The 25,279-nt window shown below is 40.3% G+C and overlaps 1 protein-coding gene across 2 annotated transcripts in view; it reads right to left on the reverse strand.

Moving 5' to 3' along the window:
* MFAP3L (microfibril associated protein 3 like) overlaps window positions 1-25,279 on the reverse strand; it is a 32,321-nt gene that overhangs the window by 4,030 nt on the left and 3,012 nt on the right. Inside the window, exons 1-2 of one of the 2 annotated variants that reach the window (XM_056489490.1) lie at window positions 13,795-13,861; window positions 1,963-2,364 (exon numbers count right to left, since the gene is read on the reverse strand). In XM_056489490.1, the coding sequence (XP_056345465.1) occupies window positions 1,963-2,245 (283 nt within the window). In that variant the 5' untranslated portion in view covers window positions 2,246-2,364; window positions 13,795-13,861. Of the gene's footprint in view, window positions 1-1,962; window positions 2,365-13,794; window positions 13,862-25,279 lie in introns of those variants that run through there. The other variant, XM_056489491.1, reaches the window with a different exon arrangement.

The raw sequence follows: 25,279 nt of genomic DNA on the forward strand, positions 1-25,279 counted from the left end.
GTATGAAACTGCATTTGAAACAACATGTTGAAAAACCATCACTCCTGTCACCGCTAAAGTGATTCAACATTCATCTAGTTACTGTATTTGCCACTATATATTGGTAATGAATTAAGATTTTTGCTCCTCAAAGTTTTTCTAGTTAAGCATGGCTTACCCAAATTAGTTTTCTTACATTATCTCCAGTAGAAGCCTATTTAAAGTATTCCCACAAGATCCCTGCCTCAGTTCATGTGTGCAGACAGCTCTTAATTACATATTTTTATCCTCTTAGAAGTTCTAACTTAACTGAAACAATATTTTTTACCCTAGCATAACTCTGGAATCACATGAAATCTAAAAATGCAGAATAAAAGCACAATCTAAATCAGACCTTCACATAAAAAAAAAAAATCACCCTGCTAAAGTTAGGCAAATTCAGAGGAAAACTCCTTTAGAGTGGAAATATTAGCATCTGTAACAGAAGACACTTCTTCTTCCACTTCCAGCATAGCAAAAAATGCTGAATATTTGCTGCTCAGTATTTCTTTGAATTGGAATGCTAGTCCTTTTTGCAAAGTAAGTATTAATTGTGCAATAACAAGATGCCTTGTGATGTATCTTGGCTCTAGCTGTAGAAATGACATAATGGCATTGAACTGTGACTCAGTGACTGGGTCTGTGCCAGTGGATCCTGACAGACATATCGACCCACATAAGAAAACAATAATTAGAAAAGGTATCATTGATAACAATTCAATGTCATACTTAACACCACAAAGAAAAGTCTCAAGCTAGGAAACATTTCTTACAGAAAGACATTCTCTTAAAAGAAGTATTGCACTGTTGAAAATCTAAGTTAAAGTGATGTTGTCTACATCTGCACTTTTTACTGATTTGTAAAAGTTTTTGCTCACCTACCTAAATGTTGGCTTAGTTACCTCCCTCTGCTGACTACATAAAGACCTAAATTTAGATGCCTAACTAAAGAGGAACATTTCTATTAGTGAACCTTCGCAAAACACTCCAGCACAGTAATCACTATATGTTGACACAACCACACAAATAATGTTTGAAAGTCTGCTTGGTAGCTCAAGTAGCTCCTTTCTCTAGCTTTACTCAGAAAATGCTAACTTGCTGTACTGTAAAACATAACCAGTTATGCAGTAAGCTCTTACACTGCTGTTTCACATCAAGCCGGGTCAATCGTTACTCCCGTCACAGCAGAGTTCTCTGTCAGGTCAGCCATTAGTTAGGCATGCTATCTTACAACTAAGAGTTTATTTCATCATGCAATGAACAAAGCAGTCACTATGGAAGGATTACATGAGAAAAACACCTTTCATATCCCCACACTCCCCTCAAACACTCCCTATAAGTATAACTAGGATTATCACCCAAACCTTCCATTTAAGGAAAATAAGCTCTTGTAATTATGGTCTCTGGCAAATGCCACTGAAGAGTCTTAACTAAAGCCAGCAAGGCTCAAATTTGGCCTGTCCTTCTGACTGCTGCCCTATATGGGTTTTGCACTAGGTTGTTCAGGACATCTCTGTGTCTCACACTACCATGGCACTGCACACAAAGACAGCAGGGACGCCAACAAACTATTCTCATATGTCATGAGAATGCTCCTTTGAGCTGGGAAACAGCTTTTTAATCTTTTTTGGGTGCCAGGGAAGAACAAAGGAGGACAGAATGAGAAACAGGAACAAACCCGAAGTCTTCCAATGAAAAGAGACCTGTCTACACCTTCTGTTAATTGCTTCAGCTTCTTGCTATGTGTTGCTATAAATAACACATAAAAAGTTACTGTTTTCTTCCAAGGTGTGCATAAAAAATTTATAACTGCCACCAGGCTTTCATTTATTTTCACACAGGAAAATACCACAGCCAGGCCACTAAATTTAGGTTATTTGTCAGCTTGCTGAAATCAGAAGTGTCTCTGGACAGGCTACATCAGTGCTGTTACTGAGATCCTACCTTTATTCTCCTCCTCTTGGAGCAGGCGGCCATTGGAATTGTACCATCTGTAACGCGGACTGGGACTGCCTTGAACATTGCAGTCGATCAAGGCACTGCTGCCCTCCTTGGCTATGATGTGGTCGATGCGGGACATCACCAGCGGCGCGGCCCCCGTGTGTGTGTCAGTGCGGTTGAAAGTGCTGTTACTCACATCCTCAGCAGTGGTCAAAGCTGCTAATAAGATGACAAGGCGTGTGGTAGGCAGAAAGTACAAAAAGTGGCGGCTGTTCAGTATGTCCATTTTCCTTCAGGGGTGTACACGACTGGCTGGGAACTGGTTCTGTTGGATGCGTGTCCTTGAAGTGAGCAGGTCACAGGAGAGTTCTACTTGGATCTGTGCAATTTTATGTTTAAAATATCCTATAAAATAAATAAATAAGTACAGAGAGATGGCATGTATAAACAATCCATTAGAAATGCTCTTTTAAAATAGTGACACATCCATTAATGCATTTCACAATCATCAGCACAGTGTCTTGTCTAAATGCTAATGCTATCACAGTCCTTATCCTTACTGGAAAAAGATGCATACATTTTCCTGACAATGGTGTTGCTCAGAGTGACAGGCGTAGGAGAAGGCTTTTATCACCTAGACACTTAGCACACTTAGCAGCAGTTTAGCTACAGTAGCAGCTACAGTTTTATGCCAAAAGTTCAACAGTTTGGTTTTTTAAATTTTTTTTGGTTGCTTTTTTATTTTTCTTATAAAAACCATTTGCAAAATCAACAGGAAAAATGGAGGTACAGAACATTAAAAGCTGTTACTACCAGTTTGGTGCTGCAACTCTACCACGTGCATGGTCTTAGATGAATTGTGAAAAGTGGTGTAAGAAAGAACAATTCCAGGAAGGGTTTTTGGATCTAAAGCTGGAATCCTTGACATACACATTTTTTTCCCAAACACAGCAGCACATACAACAAAAACATCTCAGACCACTCACTTTTCATAAGCTACTGCTGTCTGAGATAAAACAAAGCCTTGAACACTACTCTTAAAAAAGGATATTTCATGCTTGATAAAGTAATTTCAGTGTTGTTATTTTTAGAGCAGATTCGTAAAGAAGAGTACTTGCTAGTGACATGATTATGGTTAATGTTCCTTTGAGATACAAATGAAATCAGGACTTTTCTGTTTCTTATGTGACATTAAGCATTTTGCCTGTGTACTTTTTGCACACTCTCCCTCAGTATTTTCCCTCAACTAATCACCCACAATGAGGCCTTTCTGAAGCAGTGATTTCAGTTTCTGGACAGTGGCGGGGGGGTTACAAATGTGCTCTCTATTGGCCTCATTATGCTCCCAGTGAACACAACTGGCATTCAGTACTGAGGGCACAGTGTTGGCCTCAAAATGAGCACCTTGGAAAATTTCACTCAAGAGTCTAAAGGCCACAAATCATGTTGAAATCACAGAGTGTCCAACTATACTGGTTTTACTCATGTGTTTTTAAGGTAAATAACTGAAACTTAGTGAAATTTATTAAATAGAGGAATCTACCTGGAATCCAAATACAGGAAAGTATCTAATGAACCTTCCCCAAATGAACACTTCAATTTCAAAAAGTTTATATTTTCTTAAATATACATTTGACCTATGGTAATTCATCTGCCTTGGCACACAATGGCAAGATCAGTTCCATATATAAAGGAAACACTAAAATAAAAAGAAACAAATGAAAATTCCCTTCCATATTTTCTATATTCAAAAAGGAAAGAAAGCAACATTACTGTCTTTCACTGGTAATATTTGATTTAGTTTGTTTTGTTATGCATCCTCTTTTCTCTGTATTGCAATAACTTGCTTTCATACAAATAGATAAAAGTTATTGAAAAAGCAAATTAATTCTTCCATTTTACAGGAGGAATCGTTAATAGAAATGAAAACCTATGTTTTTTAGATAAACTGCTGGCATGATTTAGAGGTCTGTCCCAGCTTCAAGTCTGTTCTTGTTTTCGCTCTGCTTTTATAATTACTGAATGTGGAAATACTTATCTTGAAGAGCAGAATAATTTTAAACTTTAAATTAATATGCAAATCTCATTTGTCATATAAAGCTATATAAACAATGAATTCAGAAATCTATTTTCAATTATGCAAAGCATGTAGGGTCTGTGCTTTTGAAAGTACACTCTGTCTGAGTCAGCAGTTTGGAAAAAAACCTTCAGTTCTGCCTATTCACTTCAGTAACTACTTACATCTCATTTCTACTACTCCATTAACCTTGGAGACTGACATTCTTCATGATTACACATATTCAGTGTATAAAATGTTTCTGTACAGTGTCACAGATCTGCATTGCACCATACACAAAAGCTGAAATCACACTTCCTGGCAAAAGAGCAGGAACAGAGGCTGGCTGGATTAAGACAATGGGAAGGGCAAAAAATAACAATATAAACTGATTAAGCTTTGTGCTCCAATTACTGTCTGAGGCTTGTTATTACTGCATCTGGGTCTATCATATATTTTTACAGCAGAAAAATCAGTAGCAATCAAAAAAAGTTATTTATTGTGGAGAGCAATTTGCATTCCAGAAGGAAGTAAAATAGCATCTCCCTAGCAGCTGGACAAAAAACCTGTAAGAAAGGGACCAACAGTGTATTAGGAAGCTCAAGGTAGCTGATGGCCCACTGATTCCACACAGCACAGGGATGTAGGCAGAGGTTTGGAAGGTGTGATGGCAGTAGGGTGTTGCCTACTCTGTATGTTTACCTGTTTTGAATGCAGAGCGTATGAAAGCAGAAACTGTACCTTTGTGTAGTGATAGCAAATGTGACTGGTCCACAATATGGCCATTACTTGTCTGAAGGTAATGGTGACTCCCTCATTCTGGCCCAAAATTGAACCATAAATTTCAGGAAATAGAGATGAATAATTTATGTCTACTTTGTAAGATTCTTACCTACTCCTCCTTACTCCTTGGAATGTACTTTCTCATGTATCTTCCTGGAATGTAGAATATTAAAAAACCAGTAAATACCTCTGTAGATACATTTCTATTTGAAATAACTACAGTTTGATGGCCAATATGAGGAATAATCAGGCAGTAGGTTTAAATGTTTGGAAATGAAGGTTGCTGCTTTCATATGACTTCCAGGGAAGTACCTGGAGGGAAGTTGGAGGAGACAGGGAGAGATGTCTCTGAAGAATGGTGTTTTAAGATAAAAGTTTAGAGAAATGTTCCCAGGGCAACTAGGAAGCAGTAGGCAGTCTTTCCTTTGGTGTGCATCCTCTCCAATGTTATCAGGAAAAAACAAGAGATGGAAAAAAGCAAAGAAGGTTTTCTTAGCCCCAGCTGACACAAGAAAGTTAAAGGGTGGCCATGCTGGGACCCGAATGTCCAGGACTCTCTGTAAACCTGCTGGGCATGACCAAAAATGCTAGTCAGGTTAGGAAGCAGGAAGAAGCAGAGAGAGAACTGAAAGGGTAGAAAATGTGCTCCCACCAGACGCTGATGCAAAGGAAGATTTGCTGAGAGTTCCTGTCCTACTTTGCCATAGGCACAAGAGCAGCCTGAGGATATTAGGGAACGCAGATTAGGGAGCCAGCTGATTTGCTAAACATAAGTGATGCAATGAGTTATGGTTTAATCACATGACTAAATGGGGAGAAAACAGACCAAAATAGGACTGCTAGTGATACCTGGCAAAGCAGCAAGAGAATCCAGAGTATTGGAGAAGTGGGTACAGTGCTGTCACCCAGGATCTTGGCCACAAGAGGCAGCAATTAGCAGTGACCCATGATAAACTGTTGAAGGCAGCCAAAACTGTAACCTTTTAATCTGACCTAGGTCAGAGAAAGCTGGATTGACTAGACTGAAACAAAGATTCCTGTAATAACTCCTCGAGATTGAGAGTAACACAATACTCTAAAAGAAGGAGGACATCTGCAATCCCAAGACTTACTTTGTAGGAACAGATTGAGTCTTGGAGCATTTTTGCCATGAAAAGGTCACTATAAACAAAGAGGTAATTTCTGGTCGTGGAAAGAATGTAATCGCCAAAGCATATTAACTACCTTTAAAATACTTACAAAAAAAAAAAAAAAAAGTCAATATAATATAATATAATGGTTATAGATACTTTTCTTCTTCTTTTTTTTTTTTTTTTTTAAACTTTTAAATCTGTGGTACATGAAATGGCAAAAGAACACCCCTAACTATTCTGAGCTATGTTTTCCACCCAAAACTGTGAGATAGGGACACGCTTACCTCTGAAGATGGAATGAAAGGAATCCCCAAACTCTCCTCCAGCGCCTAGAACATGTATATGGGAAACTTTCCTGCTGTATTGTATCTGAAGCAACATTTACTACTCAACAATGCTTGCCAGTGGTCCATAGATTAAATAGTTCTGTGTTTTAATTCCCCAACACAAATGGTGTAAATTGAAAATATTAAAGTAACAGATTTACTGCTTGTGAGATTAACTTCCAAGGAAAGACTTAAGCCACATGAGAACACATGACAAGCTTTTCTTCTAAGTGACATGACAGCCAGTTCTAGCATGCTCTCTATGCATTTCTATCCAGTGAAGTCCCCTGGAATGTGCTGCAGAAAAAACAGAGCTGCAGCGTGATAGTTTTACTCCTAATTAATGTGAAATATGGACAAAAGTGCAGTTACAACTTCTCTGTCCAAAATCAGGCATCAGTCTAAACAGAAGACACATCTAGGGCTGACTATTAACATAATCAGAGACGTGTTCTGACTGACCATTTATTTTTTCATATTATAGATGTATTTTTTTCCCATACTACTGCCACCAAAGAAAATTACTATGGGCGCAGGGTCATGGTTGTAAGTGCTGCATTTGTGCAAAACAACATGATGACAAAGCACAAAAGAACAGAAAAGGAGGGCAATGATGCATACCTTTTCCTGGCTTGCTCACATCTGTAAGACTGGCCTGTTCTTGTTCTTGGAATAATGTGTAATCCTATTAACTGTGAGGTTATTCAATTCATAAGTGAAGCACAAGAAGCCAGCTTACTGCATAATACATAAATTGTACTCCTACAGCTTTAACATCCCAATGCTATCTTCCTTGGCTTGTAAGTGACCAAGAAAATTAAATTATTTTCATTCTAGTTCTCACTTGTCGAAAAGAAGTATAAAGGCTGATGCTACAAAACAAAATTAAGGCTAGATTTTTTATTATTCAAAAACTACTTGCTACTTTTCTTAGTTTCCACAGGCAATGTCTTTTAAGAGTGGGTGAAAGTAAAAGTGAACAGGTGTAAGTGAAACAGGAATGCAAATTGAGGAACTGATGCCACACAGGTGAGAAGCTCACTGCCAGTTCATAGGCTTATGAGTGAGAACCACCTACTGAAAAGGTCTAATTATTAGGATCCAGATATTCAGATGAAATGTCACTCATTTACAACTAGCAGAAAATTTCTGACTTATTTTTCTACTTATTTCAAGTAGATAAGTAGATAACTTTCAATAAGTTATATCAACTTATTAGGTTGATAAAATATTAATGTTTGGTTCCAGAAGAGCTGCTCTGCTCATTCTCCTGGACTGGGGGATTTCAGTCCTTCATAGCTTCATGGCTTTCTGCTTCCCAGGCTATATTGACTAAGTCACCTGCTGGTCATGTTTGTAAGATGAAGAGCTTCATTCTGCACATCTAGATTGGGGCTTCCCAACTGGGCAGCAGCCCCCAGCTATATTCTTATTTAGTATCTTCAGCTGCCTTCAGCTGCCTGGGAACTTTAGGAAACCTCTCAAGAGGGCTGAGCCCTGGCCATGTGTGCTCAGTCATCTGGTGTCACACTTGCTGCCTTCAGCCAGATGGGAGGGTATAGAGAAGACAGACATGGCTTCTCTAAGAGATGTGCTGTGGAAGGACATAAGACAAGGGACACATGCTGCAACAACAGAAATTATGAATATTTATGAAAGAAACTTTTATGCAGGAGGTCAGTCAAGCCCTGCAATAGGCTGCCCAGATGGGCTATGGAATTGCCATCCTTTGAGAAGTTCAAAACTTAACTGAGCTGGTATACACTGGTCCTGCTTCGAAAATATTGTTGAATCAGATGCCCCCAAAGGCCCCCCTCGACCTAAAGAAACTCTAATACTCCAGAAACACAAATACAAGAATTTTCTTGAGGAAGACAATGGAAAAAAAATATGTCTGATCTTAAAAACTGCTATATAGAATGCTGATAAATTGTCTTCATAATTTCCTTCATAATTTTTTGAGTAGCAGCATTTTAGAATGATAAGACAGGCAGAGAGCGTGTACCACAGCCTGAAAAAAAAAAAAAAAAAGTATTTGGCCTTCTGCATTGTATTTACATGATAAGAACAGTACATCTCCTCTTTACCATATAGAGAAGACTTATTTCCAGCCAAGGTAACTCTGAGCATCTTTGTTGCCCTCCACTGGACTTGCTTCACCCTGTCCACATCTTTCTTGTGCTAAGGACCCCAGACCTGGATGCAGTACTCCAGGTGAGGTCTCACAAGGAGAGAGGAGAATCATCTCCCTCAAGGTGATTGTCTCAATTTCTTGACACAGGATAAAATAAGGGTTGGGAATCTATGAAGATTCAAGAGAGATTGTATGTAATTTACAAGTACAGGTTTACAGATTATGACAGCCTATGATGAATGTGGGAACTTAACTTCTGTATATGCATTATTCTCTGAGTGTATGACCCTGGGCAGTGAACAGGAAGGGCTGTCAGTATGGAAACCTGGAGACCTTTTCTAGCACTCCTGTCTTAAGAAAAATATAACAAAAAGGGCCGAAAATAATTGTATGTTTTGCAGGCATTGGTTAGTTCTTACAGGCAAACATTTGTCAATCTGTTTAGTAAGGTGACAAATGATAAAAAACAACAACAACAAAAAAAAAGAAAATGGAAAAATCAAGAGCTGTAGTTTATTCTATCATTAATGGCAGAATATGATCAAAACTTAGTCATTATCAGTTTTTGTCTTCTAAAATTATTTTGGTCTGAACACACACAACACTGTAGGTTGTAACAAAGCAAAGAAGCATCATAATAATACTTCTCTTAGTTTCAGGGTTCCATAGTGTAACAAGACACTGCAGCAAGAGAGCAGCAATAAAGTGTAATTGAAAATTAATGCTATATCCAGACTTTTCATTTAGGGAAAGAAGCATAGGCCTATCTGTTCAGCAGCTGTACAATGAAAGAGTTTTCATGTTGCTTTTATCAGTGTGTAAATGTTTTAGAATTTTTTAACTGTAAATTTCTCCTCTGTTTCTCTTTATCTGCTTCATGTCTCTAATCTCTTTATTCTAGTTCACGTTTCAATATTGCAAAACTATTGCAGAAAAAAAATGCAAAAACATCGAGCACATGGCTTCATCAAGCACTAGAGCTTCACTTCAAATATTTGAATGGACCCATTGATTTAACCATGTCTTTGAATGGTCTGACTGCACTCTCCTGATGTCAACGAACACTCAGAGATGCTAACCTTAAAAATAATGAAGACTGTCGGTGGGTAATTGTTGGAGAGGTTATTTAAAAGTACCTTAAGAATGCCAAAATTCTGGAAAATCCCCTTTTGGAAAATCCTGTAATTCCATCATCTCTGCTGTGTCAAATCAGCTTTTTGCAAAATACACTAAAGCAACAAAAGCACTCAGGCAACTTGGATGCTTAACTTCTCATTAAAAAGTTGTAATTCAGTTGTGCACTCTTATATGGACTGAGAAATCTGAGTTTTCTTTCTATGTGGTATTTTAATGACTGCAGCAAAAGCCAAGCTCTATATTTAGTGGAGAAGCCTGCTGATTTTCATCAAGGCAGGTACTGTAGTGAAAATGTCCTACTGAGTTGTAGGTTACCCAGATCATAAAGCAAATTCAACACTATCGATATTGGAGATTTTTCAAGGCCCAGCTTAGGTTTGATTAGGCATAAATATTTTGAAGAATTTTATTCTAAAAAATAAATTTTTTATTTATGTAGATTATCTAGATTTACTCCATATTTGTATTTATTTAGGGGCCGTACAATTACCATTCAATATAATTCTGTATACAAAGCTCTTATTCCAGAAACATTTGTATGGCTTGAAGTGTCCCTTGCAAACTTACAGCATAGCTGCTGGTTTGCTGTTGCAGTAAATGCAGGTGCATCAATGCTTAAGAGTTCCCTCTGCTGAGAAAGGAAGAATAATGAAGACACACAGAGAATCCCTTCCCACTTCCATGTGCATCTGAGCTCTGCCTGGCCTCCCCAGGTTCTACATATCTTTCATTTTCTTTATGCACCTTGTATCTTTTATTTATTCCAGCACTCTGTAAGCATTATTCTGCCAACAGTTTAAATAACCAAAGTCAGCAAATGCAACAGATCTCATATGCTCTTGGCAAGGCTTATGAGACTCTGCTAAGAACATAGCAATGCAGAATGTGGCCCAGTTCACTTCCTTCCACTTCCTCCTTTGAGCTCTGCTTGTCAAAGCCAGCCATCCCTTAAACACATCTAGTTGTTTTCTTTTTCCAAAGGAAGAAGGAAAATTCCAGATGTAGGACATTTAAACATAACACAAAATTAAAAATTAAGTTTTTCTTAAATAAAGATACGAAGGGCTTTGCAGGCTAAAAATTTTATTTAAATTCTAAATTTTGAACAATTGAATGTTTTCCAGGCACTGATATAGCTTATATTATGATATTTTAACAAAAGACTCTCAAATTAGTTGGAACATAAAAGAAAAAAAGAATAGGAGAAAACAGGTCTGAGTATGACTAATTTGTCCCTACTCCTATAGAACTGTAAGATGGATATAATTTTTTAATGATTTGCTTTCACGTTGATTGGTTGCTGGGATACAGGGCAAAAAGGTTACACATAGATGCCATGATTAGGACAGGATTAACCTTGTCAGAGGGGGAACTTAAAGGAATCTAAGTGCTTATGACTGACTGCAACTGAAAGTGATTATTTCAGGTTAAAGGTGTCTGCGCTTCCTTCCTCCACAAGTAACAAAGGGGACAGAAGGAAGATGGATTCAAACAAGTTTGCCCTGCACCATGCAGCAGCTTAAGTATTGCCTGTACCCAAACAGCCCCCTCCAAGCATGACTGTATATTTCTGTGTGTATGCAATAATTTAGCTGAAGGCCCTCGAGAGTTTACTAAAGAACCTCTACAATTTCAGACTTGTGTGCTGGTTATGACTACATTATGTGGCATTGAGAAGTATAACAGTAAAGGCACATAACCTTCTCAGCATCCAGCACTGTGTGTGTATCACACAATCACACACACACATATGCAGCTGCAGTGCCCTGGCCCCTGCATGACTTATATATCAGCAAGAATCTTTTCTTGAAATAAAACTCTCAGTATGGCAAATCCATGTCAATTAAATATTAGGTCTGGGCTAGGTAAGATATTCTAAATGCAATAAGAAATTCCTCCAATATAGTGGCACTTCTCCAAAATACTTATTCACACACATCTGTACAGAGGCTGTTATTTCTGATAAATGCTCTAAAATGCTGCTATGGATGATTTCCATCACAGTAATTGGTGAAAAGTGACAACCTCTCCATTGTCTTGGAAATTAAGTTTCTAAGGTGGGTCTGTATAGGGGCAGAAAGTGCAACTCTTTAAATTGTCAAAACTAAATAACAAAATTAAGGATACAGAGAGATATTTGCAAAAGCCCAAAAGTCTGAATGGATGGCAGCCCAGAATTGCAAGAATGAAAAATTCCATGAAGCCTTACACCAGTTTTCTGGTGACATATTAATACAATCCAGGACATCTCAAAGTAGGATGATAGGCATTTGTGCCTGAAAAGACTTCTAGTAAAAGTGCAATTTGCTAAGAGAGAAAGAAGACTAGCAGAGCTTGGTTACTTTAGCTGCTCGAAAGCTCACTCTCCCTGCTGTAAATTGCATCTACATCTCACTGGTGCCCTACACTGGGCAAGAAGCTTAAACTATAAAAGAAATGCCAGCCCCACATTCCAAACTCTGTAGACAAGAACTGAAATGGAGATTGGTTTTTTTCCATTTAAATCATTCCCCAGTAGCTCTGTCCTTGTGTGACAAATGTGACCCTCTATTGGCTGGGTTAGGGTTTTGTTCCCCTGGTTAAAGCAATGAATGCACTTCAGCCAGGTTCTGTGCCAACTCCACCCTCCTCCTCCTCCAAACTCGTGCAGGACCTGTCTAATTGCAGGGAGGCAAAGGGGATGGGATGGAGCAGGAAGACAATTGGAGCTGTACGATATAGATCACTCCAACCATAGGTTAAATGTTCTAAGAGTGACTGATTTTATCTTTAAACTTTACGAACCTTCAGGACAGGAAATACGCAATGGACACAAAGCATCTTTTTTTATTTGTTTGTTTGTTGTGGATGTTCTGCTGTTTGTGTTTGTCCAGGCCTCTGAAAACTCCAGATTCTTCAGAAAAAAAAATGGGTGTACAATGTATACACAGCACTCCAGCTGTGTAAGCTGCACTCAGCATCAACTGATGTTGATATCCTGCAGTCTAAATGAGACAGATTTCTAATAAAAAAGGATTCCTAGTACAGCAACCGCAAGTATATCAAAGATGCTGTTGCTAACTGTACACACTAAGCCAGACAAAGGACTCCTGCCATGCAAAACATCATCCCCACTGAAAAAAGATCTGCTGTATTTTGTCCTACTGCAGCGAAAAGAGGAACTCTTTGTGTTTTAATGTCTCTAAAGAGCTAAAGTGCTATATTACCCCCCCACCCCTTAAATCCTTTGTGTTCTTCCTTTTAAAATAATTTTACAGTCCTTCAGACAAACATGTACCAAATCAGGTCTCATTTAGGATTTTGCCACAGTTGGTACTTTTAATTCCCCAAGTGGAGTTATCAGGGTGGCTCCATTTGAGATGCTTCAATTTAACAAATGAAAGAGGGCTGTTAGGAAGTGTAGTCTCTTACAAGACTCTCCAGAAAAATGCACTAGAAAAGTGCCTGCTCAGTGGCACTCTGTTCTCTTAAGCTCCCTTGTCCGATACTGCTCGAATAGGCTCTGTTAAGGATTTTCAAACAGGATTTGAAAGATTATTTCAAGACCACTCTGAAGTGTAAGATTCTAGTTCCCTCAGGTCACTTATGAAATTGAGTGTAATCTTATGAGGCTATCCTGTGAAGTAAATGATTAATTAAAACAAACTATCAGGAGGCATTCTTTATTTTAATTTAAAGGCAGCACAACTTAACCTCTCTCTGAAGCCCGCTCCATCGAAGCGGTCTCTGCACCGAGGTGTCACCTCCCACTCCCCTTCCCCGGGCGGGACAGCAGCGAGCATCCTGCGCGCAGGAGCTGGAAGGCTCTAGCAAAGCTTTGGGTTCATTAGCTTTCTCTTTTTGCCCAATGAAACCCACTTTCCTTCAGGTCTCGGTGCTGATTTGAAATAATCTCCTGAACTTTCCCGCTGGACACAGCATTACTGCGCTCCGCGGCGCGGGGAGATGCCGCGCTCCACGCCGGGCTCCACGCGAGCGACAGCGGCGGCGGGAGAAGCGCCGTGCCGGGCTGGCCGGGCTGCAGCGCTCCCCGGCACGGCACCGGACCTCGCTCCGGCTCCAGGCTCTCCCGGGGCCGCCGGCGGGACAGCGCGCCCGGGGCTCGGCGCGGAGCTCCTCAGCCGGCGCGGCCCCGGGGCCGGCGCGGAGCTCACGGCAGCCGGCAGGTGCCGGCGGCGGGGCGATGGAGGCGGCGGCGGGCAGCGCGCCCCGGGACCGCCGCCCTCTCGCCGGGGAACCGCGGCCCGCGCCCCCCGCGCCGCTCACCTGCCCGCCCGCCGCTCTCTCGCCGCCGCCGCTGCCGCCGCTGGTGCCGCCGCCCCGCGGCAGCGCCCGCCGCCGCCGCGCCCCTCAGCGCGCCCCGCGCAGCACCATGCCGGGGCCGGGCCCGCGGCCGCGGCCGGGGCCGGGGCGGGCGGAGCGCGGCGCTGCCGCAGTGCCGCGCCGTGCCCGTGCCGTGCTGTGCCGTGCCGTGCGCTCCCGCCGCTCCGCCGCTGCCGGCTCCGGCGGGGAAAGTAGGTCAGGGCGGCACTGAGCATGCTCGGGGCCGGGCCGGGGGGCGGCCCCGGGGCCCGCGGGGGGCGGCGGAGCCCTCGGCCCGGGGCTGAGGCGGGCCGGGGCCGTGCGGCGGCTCTGTGGCGGGGTCCGGGGCCGGCGGGCCCGGTGGGGAAGGCGGGGTGCGAGCCCCTCTGGGCCGGCAGTCCGGAGCAGCGCCGGTCACCGCATCCCTGCTCACAGACGCTTTCGGGAACAGGTGCTGCGGGAATAGGGGTAACACCACAGCACGCCTAGAGAATCTTGAGAATCAAAATGCTGTGCTTCTGAGAAATGGCATACGTGCTTCCCCCCAAGGGCTTTATTCCTAACGGGATTGCAGCACCCAGCTCCGGATTGAGCTCAGTCTGAGCAGGTCCCAGGCTGTGAGAAGCTGACACTGAGTATAGATGTCAGCAGAGGATAAAGTTGTCTTTTAGTCTGAGCAAAACTGCTTGGATTTGGTTGGTGCTCTCTGTGCAGGCTGTGCAGCTGCCAAAAGAGGGATTAGGATGTATGTGGACAGCTGCAGGCAGGAGTCTGGCAGGGACGCCGATGCTGTCCTGTGCCACTCCCATGCTTCCCTTAGTGGCATCAGAAGAGGAGGATGCAGAGCTACCTTCCGCTGAGTGGCAAGGCCAGTGGATTAAACCATGGAGGTCTGTATTTCCAGATGTTTGTGGTACTTCTGTAGCCAGGCTTGGACCTTGGTCTTGACTGCTTCCAGGGAGTAGTAGCTGAAGTTCCTCTGTTCATGGAAGAGTAATCAGATGAGAGAACATTTGCCGAAACTACTAGAAAAGCTTGGGTTAAGACTGCATTTCACTGCAGGGGGAGGTGTATGTGAAGTACACTGTGGTATATGTCAAAGTAGGTCTCTAGTCTGAAGAGGAATAGCAGCAAAGGATTCAGAGAGGGAGGCAGACCCACTCCAGGGAACTGGACTGGTCATGTCAAGTGCCTGGGCTCCTGGTCCCACTGCTTTGCATGTAAGAGTTGTGGGGGTTGAACATGGATGTATCCAGTGCTTGGGAGTGGTGCAGGTGCTAGTGAGATAAGGCTGTTGACAGCCAGGCCTTCTTGTGTTCAGTGTCTCCAGAATGGAGAAAACTGAAGACAGTGGGGAAGATACATTTGGTGTTGTCAAACTTGGCAGCTGAGGGAATAAATCAAGGAGTGTGCTCCTTACTAACTCTTCAGCAAAGCATTTGCTTGGTGGGAGGAGCTGTTACAGGTCTTTGTTGGCAATTTGTGCTAGCTTGACCACACTAATTATGCACTTGCTTTTCCTTCTTCCTATCTTGAAGTACTGGTTTTGAACACAATTGAGTGGAATTTATTTTTCTGTTAATGTTGGAGCAGTTAGATCATTGACTCCCCAGTCTTACAAACTCCTTTAAGTCAGGTAACACTCTGCCACTGTCTGGATGCCTGTCAGATCTGTGTGTGATACGAGGCTGAGTTTTTGTATTTGGAAGAGTCACACTTCTTTCCTTCTGAAAGGGCCTATCCTTTCAGGCTTCTCAGGTTTCAGTGAACATAAGCCTGTGTTGCTGGAGCCAGTCACCATGTTACTGGCTCCAGGCCCTTTCCTGGGAGATCACTATCACCTGTCAAGTGAGCGTGTGGACTTGGTGAGGCATTTTTCCATCCTACCTTCCAACAGTGCTTCCACCAGCTGCCTGCAGAGGACTGGCCCACTGATTTGAGCAGGAACTATAGAAAGTCTTCTGGATGTGTACTCTAGCTCTGGTTAAGATGTAAGAAGCTCCCTAATTTACCTGGGATTAAATCATTATATAATATTATTATAGTTACATGAAATTGCATGAATGATAAAATTGGCAATATTGTTTTTGTTTTTTTATTTTTTAAATAATACCTGCTGTAGGTAAACCCTGACATTTTATACTTAGTGCTACAGTGACCAGATTCTATTCCTATAAAACTATAACATCATGTGATTAAAAGCAGCTTTTTACCTTTGAGTAAACAGAACCTTTGGTATTGCTAATAGTTTTATCTGAACAGGGTAATCAGGGAAGCCTTGTAATCATGCAGTTAAAAATCTAAGATAAGACTAAATTGTACATTTCATGTGGTTGCAGTCCCTCCATCCACTAGGTGGAGTGGGATACAGGAATGGCTGAGACAAGCTTGTGTGCCACACAATGCAAGGTAGCAGCAGAGAAACTACAGAAAAAAGGAAGTTTTAAAATAGTATTGAACAAACCAGCTATATTAATATGCCAGTCAACATAGATACGAGGGGATATTCCATTTGCAATATTTCTCATAAAGTAAAAAGAAAATTTTTATTATGAGAAATATCTTGTTTCAGTATGGTAGTGTTGCTCTTTTGTTTCTTTTAAAAAATTTCTACACCCAAGTATAATTAGATCTTGCAGGAATACTGATGAGAAAATAATAAATTTATGTATTAGGATGCATATCTTCAGCTACTTTACCTCATTTATGTTGTTTTCTGAAATAACAACAGTGTTTTAGTTATATCTGTTACTCAAGATTGTTACTTTAGTCACTATAATCTGTAATCACATTATTCCTATCTGAAAGACTGAAATTCCAAGCTAGACCAGCACTGCTTTCTTTGTTGAGTAGCATCCCATTTTTTGGGAAAGTTGTGGACAACTGAAAGGCTTGCAAGCGATCTTGGGGTGGAGATGGAGAAATTGTATGGTCCTGGGAACTCCTGGCCTGCAGCAAACATGCCAGAATGGTGGGGAACAGGTGTCACAGGAGGGGATAGGTGTTCCTACCTTGAATGAGTCAGCTTGGGTGTTAGTTCACAGCACTTGATTTATTAATTTCTTTTAACCAGCAGACATTCTTGCAGCAAGGACACTCTTCTTTTGGTACCTAGCTTTGTATTAGTCCTTTCAGAAATAGTCTGATGTGTCCCAGGGCACTGTGGCTTGTGTTTTGTTCTTGTTTCCCCTCCCTATGTTTTGAAACAACTCAAAATAAATTAAAAAATATTAGCCATGAAGCTCATGAACTTTTGATGGTTTTTATTTGTACCTCATAATAATGTGTAGTGATAACTATTTCTCTTCTGCATTTCTGGGTTTGTTATTTTCCTGTGGTGGTACCGTTTTTATGATCTACTAGTGGACAGGAATGACCAATTACATTTTACTCCTCCTTAAGCTTTACTTTTTAGGATGTGGGGATACAAAAGTAACTTGTTTTATATCTTTACTGTGACTCCCTTCTTTGATGCTCCCAGAGGAGGAAAAATTCTCAGCTTGTTTGAGGATGACATTTTCTGCAGTGATCCACTTTTGTCACTCATTTCTGGGGAAATTCTTTCCTGAAATGTGTCATAGACAGTCTGTAAATGAAACAAACCCACTGATTATGTGGTCACTATAACATTATCTTATGTAAATGCATATATGATTCTTGAAATTGAAAGCTTATTGTGGTTGAATTGAAGTTCTCCTGGATTTGCAGTATATTCTCCTGATGGAAAGGTCTCTCCCTGTCATACAGGATGCGTGTGAACAGTTTCTGCATGTGGTTGTAGCTGTGTTGAAATTGTTGTTCTCAGGCTCTTCAGCGATGGGTGCTGCAGAAAGTGTAACTGTGCTGATGTGCTAAGGCAAGGGCAGATATGACTGCATAAATTACTGGCAGCTGAGTAAAGGGTGAAATCCACACCTCTTGTGATCTGAAGGGAAAATTCCACAATGATGTTACAGAAAACTGAATTCAGAGGGTTTGGCACCACTGTTAAAAACCTACCAAACTTTTTAGGACATGAAGAAATAAAAGAAGGTCTGGTGAGAACCTCTCTATCCCCAGCCCTCCCCCCAGCACAAAACTTTCCATGTATAAGCTGAGGCTAACTGAGAACACTTCATACAGATAAAAAAGTTTTGGTTCCTTTCTTTTTCTGCATCCTGTACCACTTCCCTGCCCCATGATTTCCTGTACATTTCCTTCTAGCTACTGAAAATGGAGACAGAGTATTGCTTCAGAGAACACTGATGAGATGAAGATTTTCAGTTCCCTGTCAAACCTGGGAGAACTTTTCTCTTTAGACAGACAAATGGGTTAGTGGGGATGCTGGGTGAGCCAAAGGCCTAAGAACTATTGTCTTAATAAAGTCAGATGCATCAGACTCTTAAATTCTTTTCTTTTCTTACCAAATAATCTTATTTAATTCAACTTTCTGTTGTATGAAACAAAGATAATTTCTCTAATCACCTTTGCTGACCTCGCCTGGCCCATTGCTTTCCAGCTGAATAAACAGAGATAGGGAATGAAAAACAAATCTTCACCACTAATTAGCTCTTGAAACATTAGTGTTTGCCATTCACTGCATGAACTGACTATCAAGCATTACACCACCATGAAAACAAACTACAACTGCATGTCATGAGTGTAAAATAATACAAGGCACAGAGTACAGTGCTGAATTGCAACTGAATGAAAAGATACTGGGCATGTTGCATGACCTTCAGCAAGATTCAATGTTTATGTCAGTGAGAAAGATGAGCCAAATTATTCATGAGGCTGAAAGGGGAAAGGACATGTGATCTTGGAACAGTTAGAGTTATGTTATTCTTGGGGGAAAAGATCAAGATAATTATGTTAATACCATCTATGTTGCACTCTCACCAGAGAGTTTCAGGAATGTGTCAAGCTCTGTGTGTTTTATCCAACTGCAAAAATACAATAGGATTTTAGAGCATAAGTCAATCCTGGCTTTATTTATTTTTTGTTTTGTATTTTTTATGAAGCAAGTGCTTTCAGAAACAAGGTGAATCAATAGGCATGAATCATCAATAAGGTGGCTATAAGATGAAACTTTAAAATAATATAATATAATCAGGCATTAATATGTGAAAGCAAAAAAAAAAAAAAAAAAAAAAAAAAAAAAAAAACCGAAAAAAACCCCCAAACAAACTCTTAAGAACTTTATAAATAAAAAACAAAACTCAAAACTATTTTCAGTGATGTAAGCTATGTTCTTTAGAGATGCTATACACTTATCAGAGGAAGTTGATTATGTAATTACAGGAAATAATAGGAAATGTGTCTTTGAAGATACTGTTTATCATCAGGAATGAGAATTCTGCTTTTCAGCATGGTCTGCAGTTGCATAGCACTGCTCAGAGCACTGGTGCAATAAATGCAGAATATGTCCTGACAGAGGTGGTGTGCCAGCCTGGGTGCTTTTTACTTTCAGAAACCATGTGTCATCAGTTCCTCCATTTTCTTACTAGATATTCACAAAAGTAACTTCTTTTTATGAATAAATAGAGTATTTCAACTAATCTTATCATTCCACAGTAGAATAGTGACATTAAATATGTGAGTAATTTCAGTGAGTCAGGCCAAAACTGGCATACAACAAATGAGAAGTACAAGTATTGGATGTCTGATGTCTGAATATTTTCTGCTAAAGAAAACATATAAAAAGTAGGGTGGTATTTTTGCACTGCTGCCATATCATTTTGCCTGCAGTATACAGAGGTTTGACAGTTGCAGTTGCCCACAAATGTTCTCAGTGTTGACACAGAGTGACCACATTTATTATCTACCTCATGTAAATCATCTATCCTTTGAGGAGGTTGAAACCATTAAGCCTTGGGACTCTTACAAGGGAAGTCACTCACTAGAGTCATTGTGTTTGAAATTCAGTGGGGCACATCTTACAGCCCTGGCTGGAAAAGTAAATTCAGAAAATTGTAGTTTTAAGAGATGGAAACCTAATCTATTTGCAGCCACTCATCCTCAGCTGAATTTTTTGGTTCCTGACAAGTGAAAAACATTTCTGAGATCCTCAGGGTCCATGAGGCTTTTCTCCTGGCTGTTTCTGAGGGGAGTCCCAACCAGTGAAACTATTCTCTCTACCCTGACAAGGTCATGATTTCTCAAACTGATGAAAGCAGTGCTGAATTCCCTTAACAGTCCCTGGAAAAGACTGGATTGTTTTTGGTCCTGAAAACCACTTTTGCTGATCATTTTCAGTAATATTTTCAAGGGCTTTTTGCTTTTCTCCTGACTGTATTCTACAGCCGGTAACTTCAGTGGATTCTCACTTTAAATACTGAGGTTTTGTCATGTCAGTCCTGTGGCACAAATAGTTATCTCAATGAAGTTCATTTTTAACAAAGTTCATTTTTAATACTATGTTCTTTAAGCTTTCACTGCCTTAAAATATAACTTCTAAATTTCCAGCATCACATTCTGTCAGTTAATCCAATGTGTATTTATGTCTTTTCAGATATTAGTTCATTCTGCTAATTAAATTTACTTAACCAGTACTTGAACCTTTATCCAGAAGCACATTCAACTTCAGATTTCAGCATTGTCACAATGTAACCCTGCCATCTACTGGAAAGTATTTAGTAATGTTTTTGGCGTTAAAATTGGGGTGGGGATGTCTACAAATTTTACATACAGAAAAGGCCACCTCTACTCTAAAACACACAGGCTGATTCCCTGCTGTTCAGTGGAAACATGCACCTGAAGTGCTCAGATTTGCATGGAAAGGGATCAAATATGTAGTAAACAAGTGTTTTTCACTCTCAGTCAGTCAACATTTTTGCCATTAAAAGTTATCAGATCTCTCATCCTCCCCTCCTGCTACTTTTGAGTGCTGTCCCAGGACTAGGGAAGTTGGCTGGGTAGTCTCCTGGCCTCACGGTTCTCTGCAGGATTGGAAAGCTTGGGAGTGGGCAGTCAGGGGGTGCACAGCTCCTTTGATGGCTCAGTTTCTGTGTGTGTGAGTCTGATTTCTAGTTGAGCGTGCAGCTGAACCCTCAAGATCACCAGGTTTTCATCTGGAGGGACGAAAGAAGCAAGCATTTGGAGAGACCAAATGTAGTAGACCAGCTGTGCTAGAGGAGATGTGCATGTTCTGCTCGCAGGTGATGCTGTGGCTCTGAGGCTACTTGGACCTATTTTGTCTTCTCTGTAAGTCACTGGTAGACTGCTGGCATCTGGAAATACTGGGTTTAGCAGAAGACAAAGGCTCTTGGTTTCCAGAACTCCTGTTTTTCTTGCCTTGTGCATTTGTGTAGCTGAAGTGTGCAAAGAAATTATTGTAATGTGGTCAGACATACACTGTGGTTCTGGCAGCCTCTTGCCTGAAAAGCATCAGAGCTAACATCTCTGACCATCTCTAATTATCACTTGGTGTCATGCTCTTTCTGTACCCTTTCTTCCTATACCTTTTCTGTACCCTCTTTGTAGATTTTTGCTTTAGTTGTTCTACAAGACATTATCTGCTCTGAAAGATAGGAAAAGAAAACCCAATGCAAAACAGTAAAGCAAAATTTGCTTCATAAAAGAGTTGAAGGAATTCAATAAGTCATCTTACATTGGTTTGCAAGGACTGGAAGCTATGTCCCAGTTTAGTGAACTGCCATGCATTGCTGCACAGCCAAAGCTGTCCATACAGGGAGGGCTCTGTGTCCCTTTATGCAATACAGACAACTTCACCAGCTCAGGTACAGCTGTATGTTAACACATGTTCAGTCCCAGCAAATAAATCCAGCAGCAACTTCAGCTGTGCTGAGCAGGACACAGGGCTTGGTCAGACTCATTCCCAGACATCTGGGGTTGTGTGACTGCAGAGGGAGCTAGGTTAGGTGTGCAGCAATGCAGCTATGCCTAGTGACAACTAGTGTAGCAACAGTGACAGCTCCCCATTAGCAAGCAGAAGTTTCTCCAGAATGACTTTTCAGCTTTGCAAATGTAGTATGTTAAGTATCTGATTCAGTTTTCATTTTAAGAGTAGATTAAAAAGCAAGATACAGCAGATGAATAATTTTAAAGATTGTCACATAGTAGCAATAGCAGAGGTGCAATCAAAGTGTCATTAATGCTTTCTTCCTTCCATGTACTAGTTTTCAGAAGAAATGATATTTCTTGGTAGAAGACCTTTCTATTTTGGAGGAAATTATGTAACTTTCTCTTTGATAGGAGAAAAGACCAAAATTGTTATCTACTCTCTCTTTAAATTGTCATTTCATAGCTCACCTCCCCACAGAAAGACCTTGAATAGGGTTCATATTACTTCCAGATATCAAGAGAAAAAAAGTAATTGGTACCAGCACATTGTCTGGATGTTAATAATATTTCAGTTTTACCTCGTTGAAAAAATAATTTATTCCCACCATATATTAGAAAGGAGGAGATTTGGCACATTCATAGGCTTACTGTGATTATGTGTAATACTTGCATTTAAGCTCAAAACCATTTTAGATTATTTAGTTTTATGGAAGATTGTCTCCTACATATATAGATGGCAAGGTTTTAGAGCCCCAGACACAGGATATCATTTACCTAGTCTGAAATGGGATGAGCTGCAGAAGGTACTGCGCCACAGGTGGGGCTGGTGGGGTCAGACTCCAGTCTTAGCAGAATTTTTTCACTAGGCATAAACAGGAATAGTTTTAGAGGGAGAAGGCACAGGAACTGTTTGGGCTGTTCATGATCAGAAGACAAGAAAGGCTATTTTGGGTGACTGCCAATGAAATAAGTTCTAATTTTCTGCTCCAGCACTGAACTAGAACTGCTTGTCCTTAGGCTGAGAGATGAGTAGGACAGAGCAGGACAGGTTACTGTGATGTTGCTCTACCCTCCTGTGAACACCACGTCTCTTTCTCACAGTCAATCAAATGGTGTGGGTTGGGGTATTTTTTCCTCCAGCTACAATATATCTCTGCATATGAAATTTAAGTATTTGAACAAAAGAAGGAAAATTTCAATCATGGCTGAGTCCTAATGGGAACCAAAAGTATTCTGGTTTAGCTTCTCCTGTCACATCATCATAGTGTATGTGGCAGTAGCAGGAAAATTCTCTTCCACCTACCCTGCATTTTATATCCTGAAAGAGCAGCTACTGTCTACCCTATTCAGATAATCTTATTTTTTTTTGCATACATGCCTCCTTTTTTCTTCTGGCAGGTTTTAAGAGCTCATTAAAACTGTTTCTTCTCTTTCACAGGATTCAGATATTTATGCATTATAAAAATTCTCTTTTGTCTACAACACAGGTTGGTTTTTCTGCCTACTTTCATTGTTCCCAAGCCTGCACTAATGAGACACTCTAGAAGAAATCTTAACAGATAGGTTGCCTCAAAGGGATTAATGAATAAACTTGCAAGAAACTCATAGATTACCAAAATATTAATTTTTGCAGAGTTAAATAGGATTATTCTTGTTTGCAGAAAGCTGTCTATGGACTTTTCAAAATAGACACACTTACTAAACATATTTGAAAAACAGGAAGAACAAAGCAGAGTAAACATCTGCCCAGCCTTCCACCATAATTCTTCCTGCTTTGGAGTGGGAATGGTTGTTGTGAATACACTGAGCATGGTCAGGAAAGGGTGACCACAGTAACCTCCAACTGGTAGAACAAACAGGGTGTATTTGGTGTTTCTTATGTGTTCTATAGAATTTTATTCTCTTACTTTCTTTGGTGCCAAATACCCATCACCTTTAGCACTTGTACTGAGTAGCAATGAGTTATCCCTGCACTCTGAACTAGAGAGATGCTCTGGAAGCCAAAATGCCTCATCCTGAGATGCTCATTCCCCCATTCCTCATGCATTTAGAAGCCAGGAATCATCTTAGGTAAACCCAGCTGGTGTGAGGCATGTCCAGCTACCTCACAGGTCCAGTCAGGCAAATATATTCAAGATATCCACATCAGGTGTTTATTTGGTAGGAGATGTAACTGTGCATTTCAAGGACATAGGTAATCCAAGATAATTGAAACAGCAACAGGAGCCCGTGGCTTTCTCTTCACTGCACTTGATATGTGGGTAATTGGTTTTTCTTTGCATGACATATATATAGTTCATGTACTGATGACAAGTGGTTGTGCAAAATATTTGCAGCTCTGGAGAAATAAAGTGCTTTCCACTGTGGGTGTTTATTGTCTGATGAAAAAGACATCATTTTGTTTGAGGAGGTTATTTCTGGAGTCCAGAGAACAGCTTAATCACTTTAGAAAGCTAATTTATGAAACTGCTGTAAAATATCATAGTCTATAGAGTAACTTAACATGTGTAAAACATGGCTTATAAAATAAAATAAAAAGTATTTAGTATAAAAAGTAAAATAATTATTTGATAGAAGACCTATTATTAAAAATATAGAGAGGAAATGAAGATGTATTAGAAATCAACAGTGTTCTTATTTTATTTGGGAAATAAATGCTGGTGGTAAAATGAATTAGCTGTAAAATCTATTGATTTTAAAGTCCACTGAGACTTTTAAAATATAAAAATGAAATGGTTGTCACTCGAATGCCATTCATTCTTATAAAGCAAACTCGGTTTATCTGAATGGCTTTCCTATTATTTGTTTGATTTGTAAATAGTTTATAAAGACATTTTCAAAACTAAACTGTCTTTTGAAGCACCTTCTGTGCTGTGAAAGAGATTTAACTTTGTAAACAATTTTTTATGAAATATAAGGCTAATGCGTCAGACTTGCTTAGGTCCTGTGTGGATTTATGTACAGGTGCTGCTGGATGGCTTCAGGCTGCTTTCAGATTTTACCTGGAGAATATAGAATGCATCACTTTAGGTCTACTCTTTTCTATTTCAAGATCTCAGAATTATATAAAAAGGATATGAAGCCACTGGGTTTATGCAGCCATGTTCTTTGGTGTGACAAACCTTAATGCTGACAAAGAAGTGACACTGCTGAGCAGCCAATGTATCTTGGGCCATTTGTTGATGAGCAAAAACAAACTTATTAGAAAGGAAAGAAAAATCATTGTGCACTTTGGTCACACAGAGAGCCAACAATAGTCTTAAATTACGTGTCCAAGGGGCTGGATGCTCTCAACTCCTGAGCTCTCAGAAGGGTATGGTGTGCACCTCACCAAAATGCTTGAAGTCTTTGCTCTGAGATACAGCTTACACACCTCCAACAGGGGGGCTTATATATTCATAATTAGGTTACAGGGATAGTTTTAGGAGATCTTTAGTGGATTTTCTGTTGTTTGCACGTACTGTGCAAAGTATTATTATTCAGAGTTATTGTGCAATTCTTGATAGTTACTGAGGATAAGGCTATTACTTTTCTTTTGTGTTGGAGTAAAATTAGACACATAATTTCCATGTATCAGTAAATGTAGGTTTCAAAAAGTGCAGTTTGCAAGAGAATTTTGTTTTGGTCACTTCATACAATTTTTCCCACAGTTTCTTATACTGTCCTA

The sequence above is a fragment of the Oenanthe melanoleuca genome, chromosome 4 (assembly GCF_029582105.1).
Source record: "Oenanthe melanoleuca isolate GR-GAL-2019-014 chromosome 4, OMel1.0, whole genome shotgun sequence".
NCBI lineage: Eukaryota > Metazoa > Chordata > Aves > Passeriformes > Muscicapidae > Oenanthe > Oenanthe melanoleuca.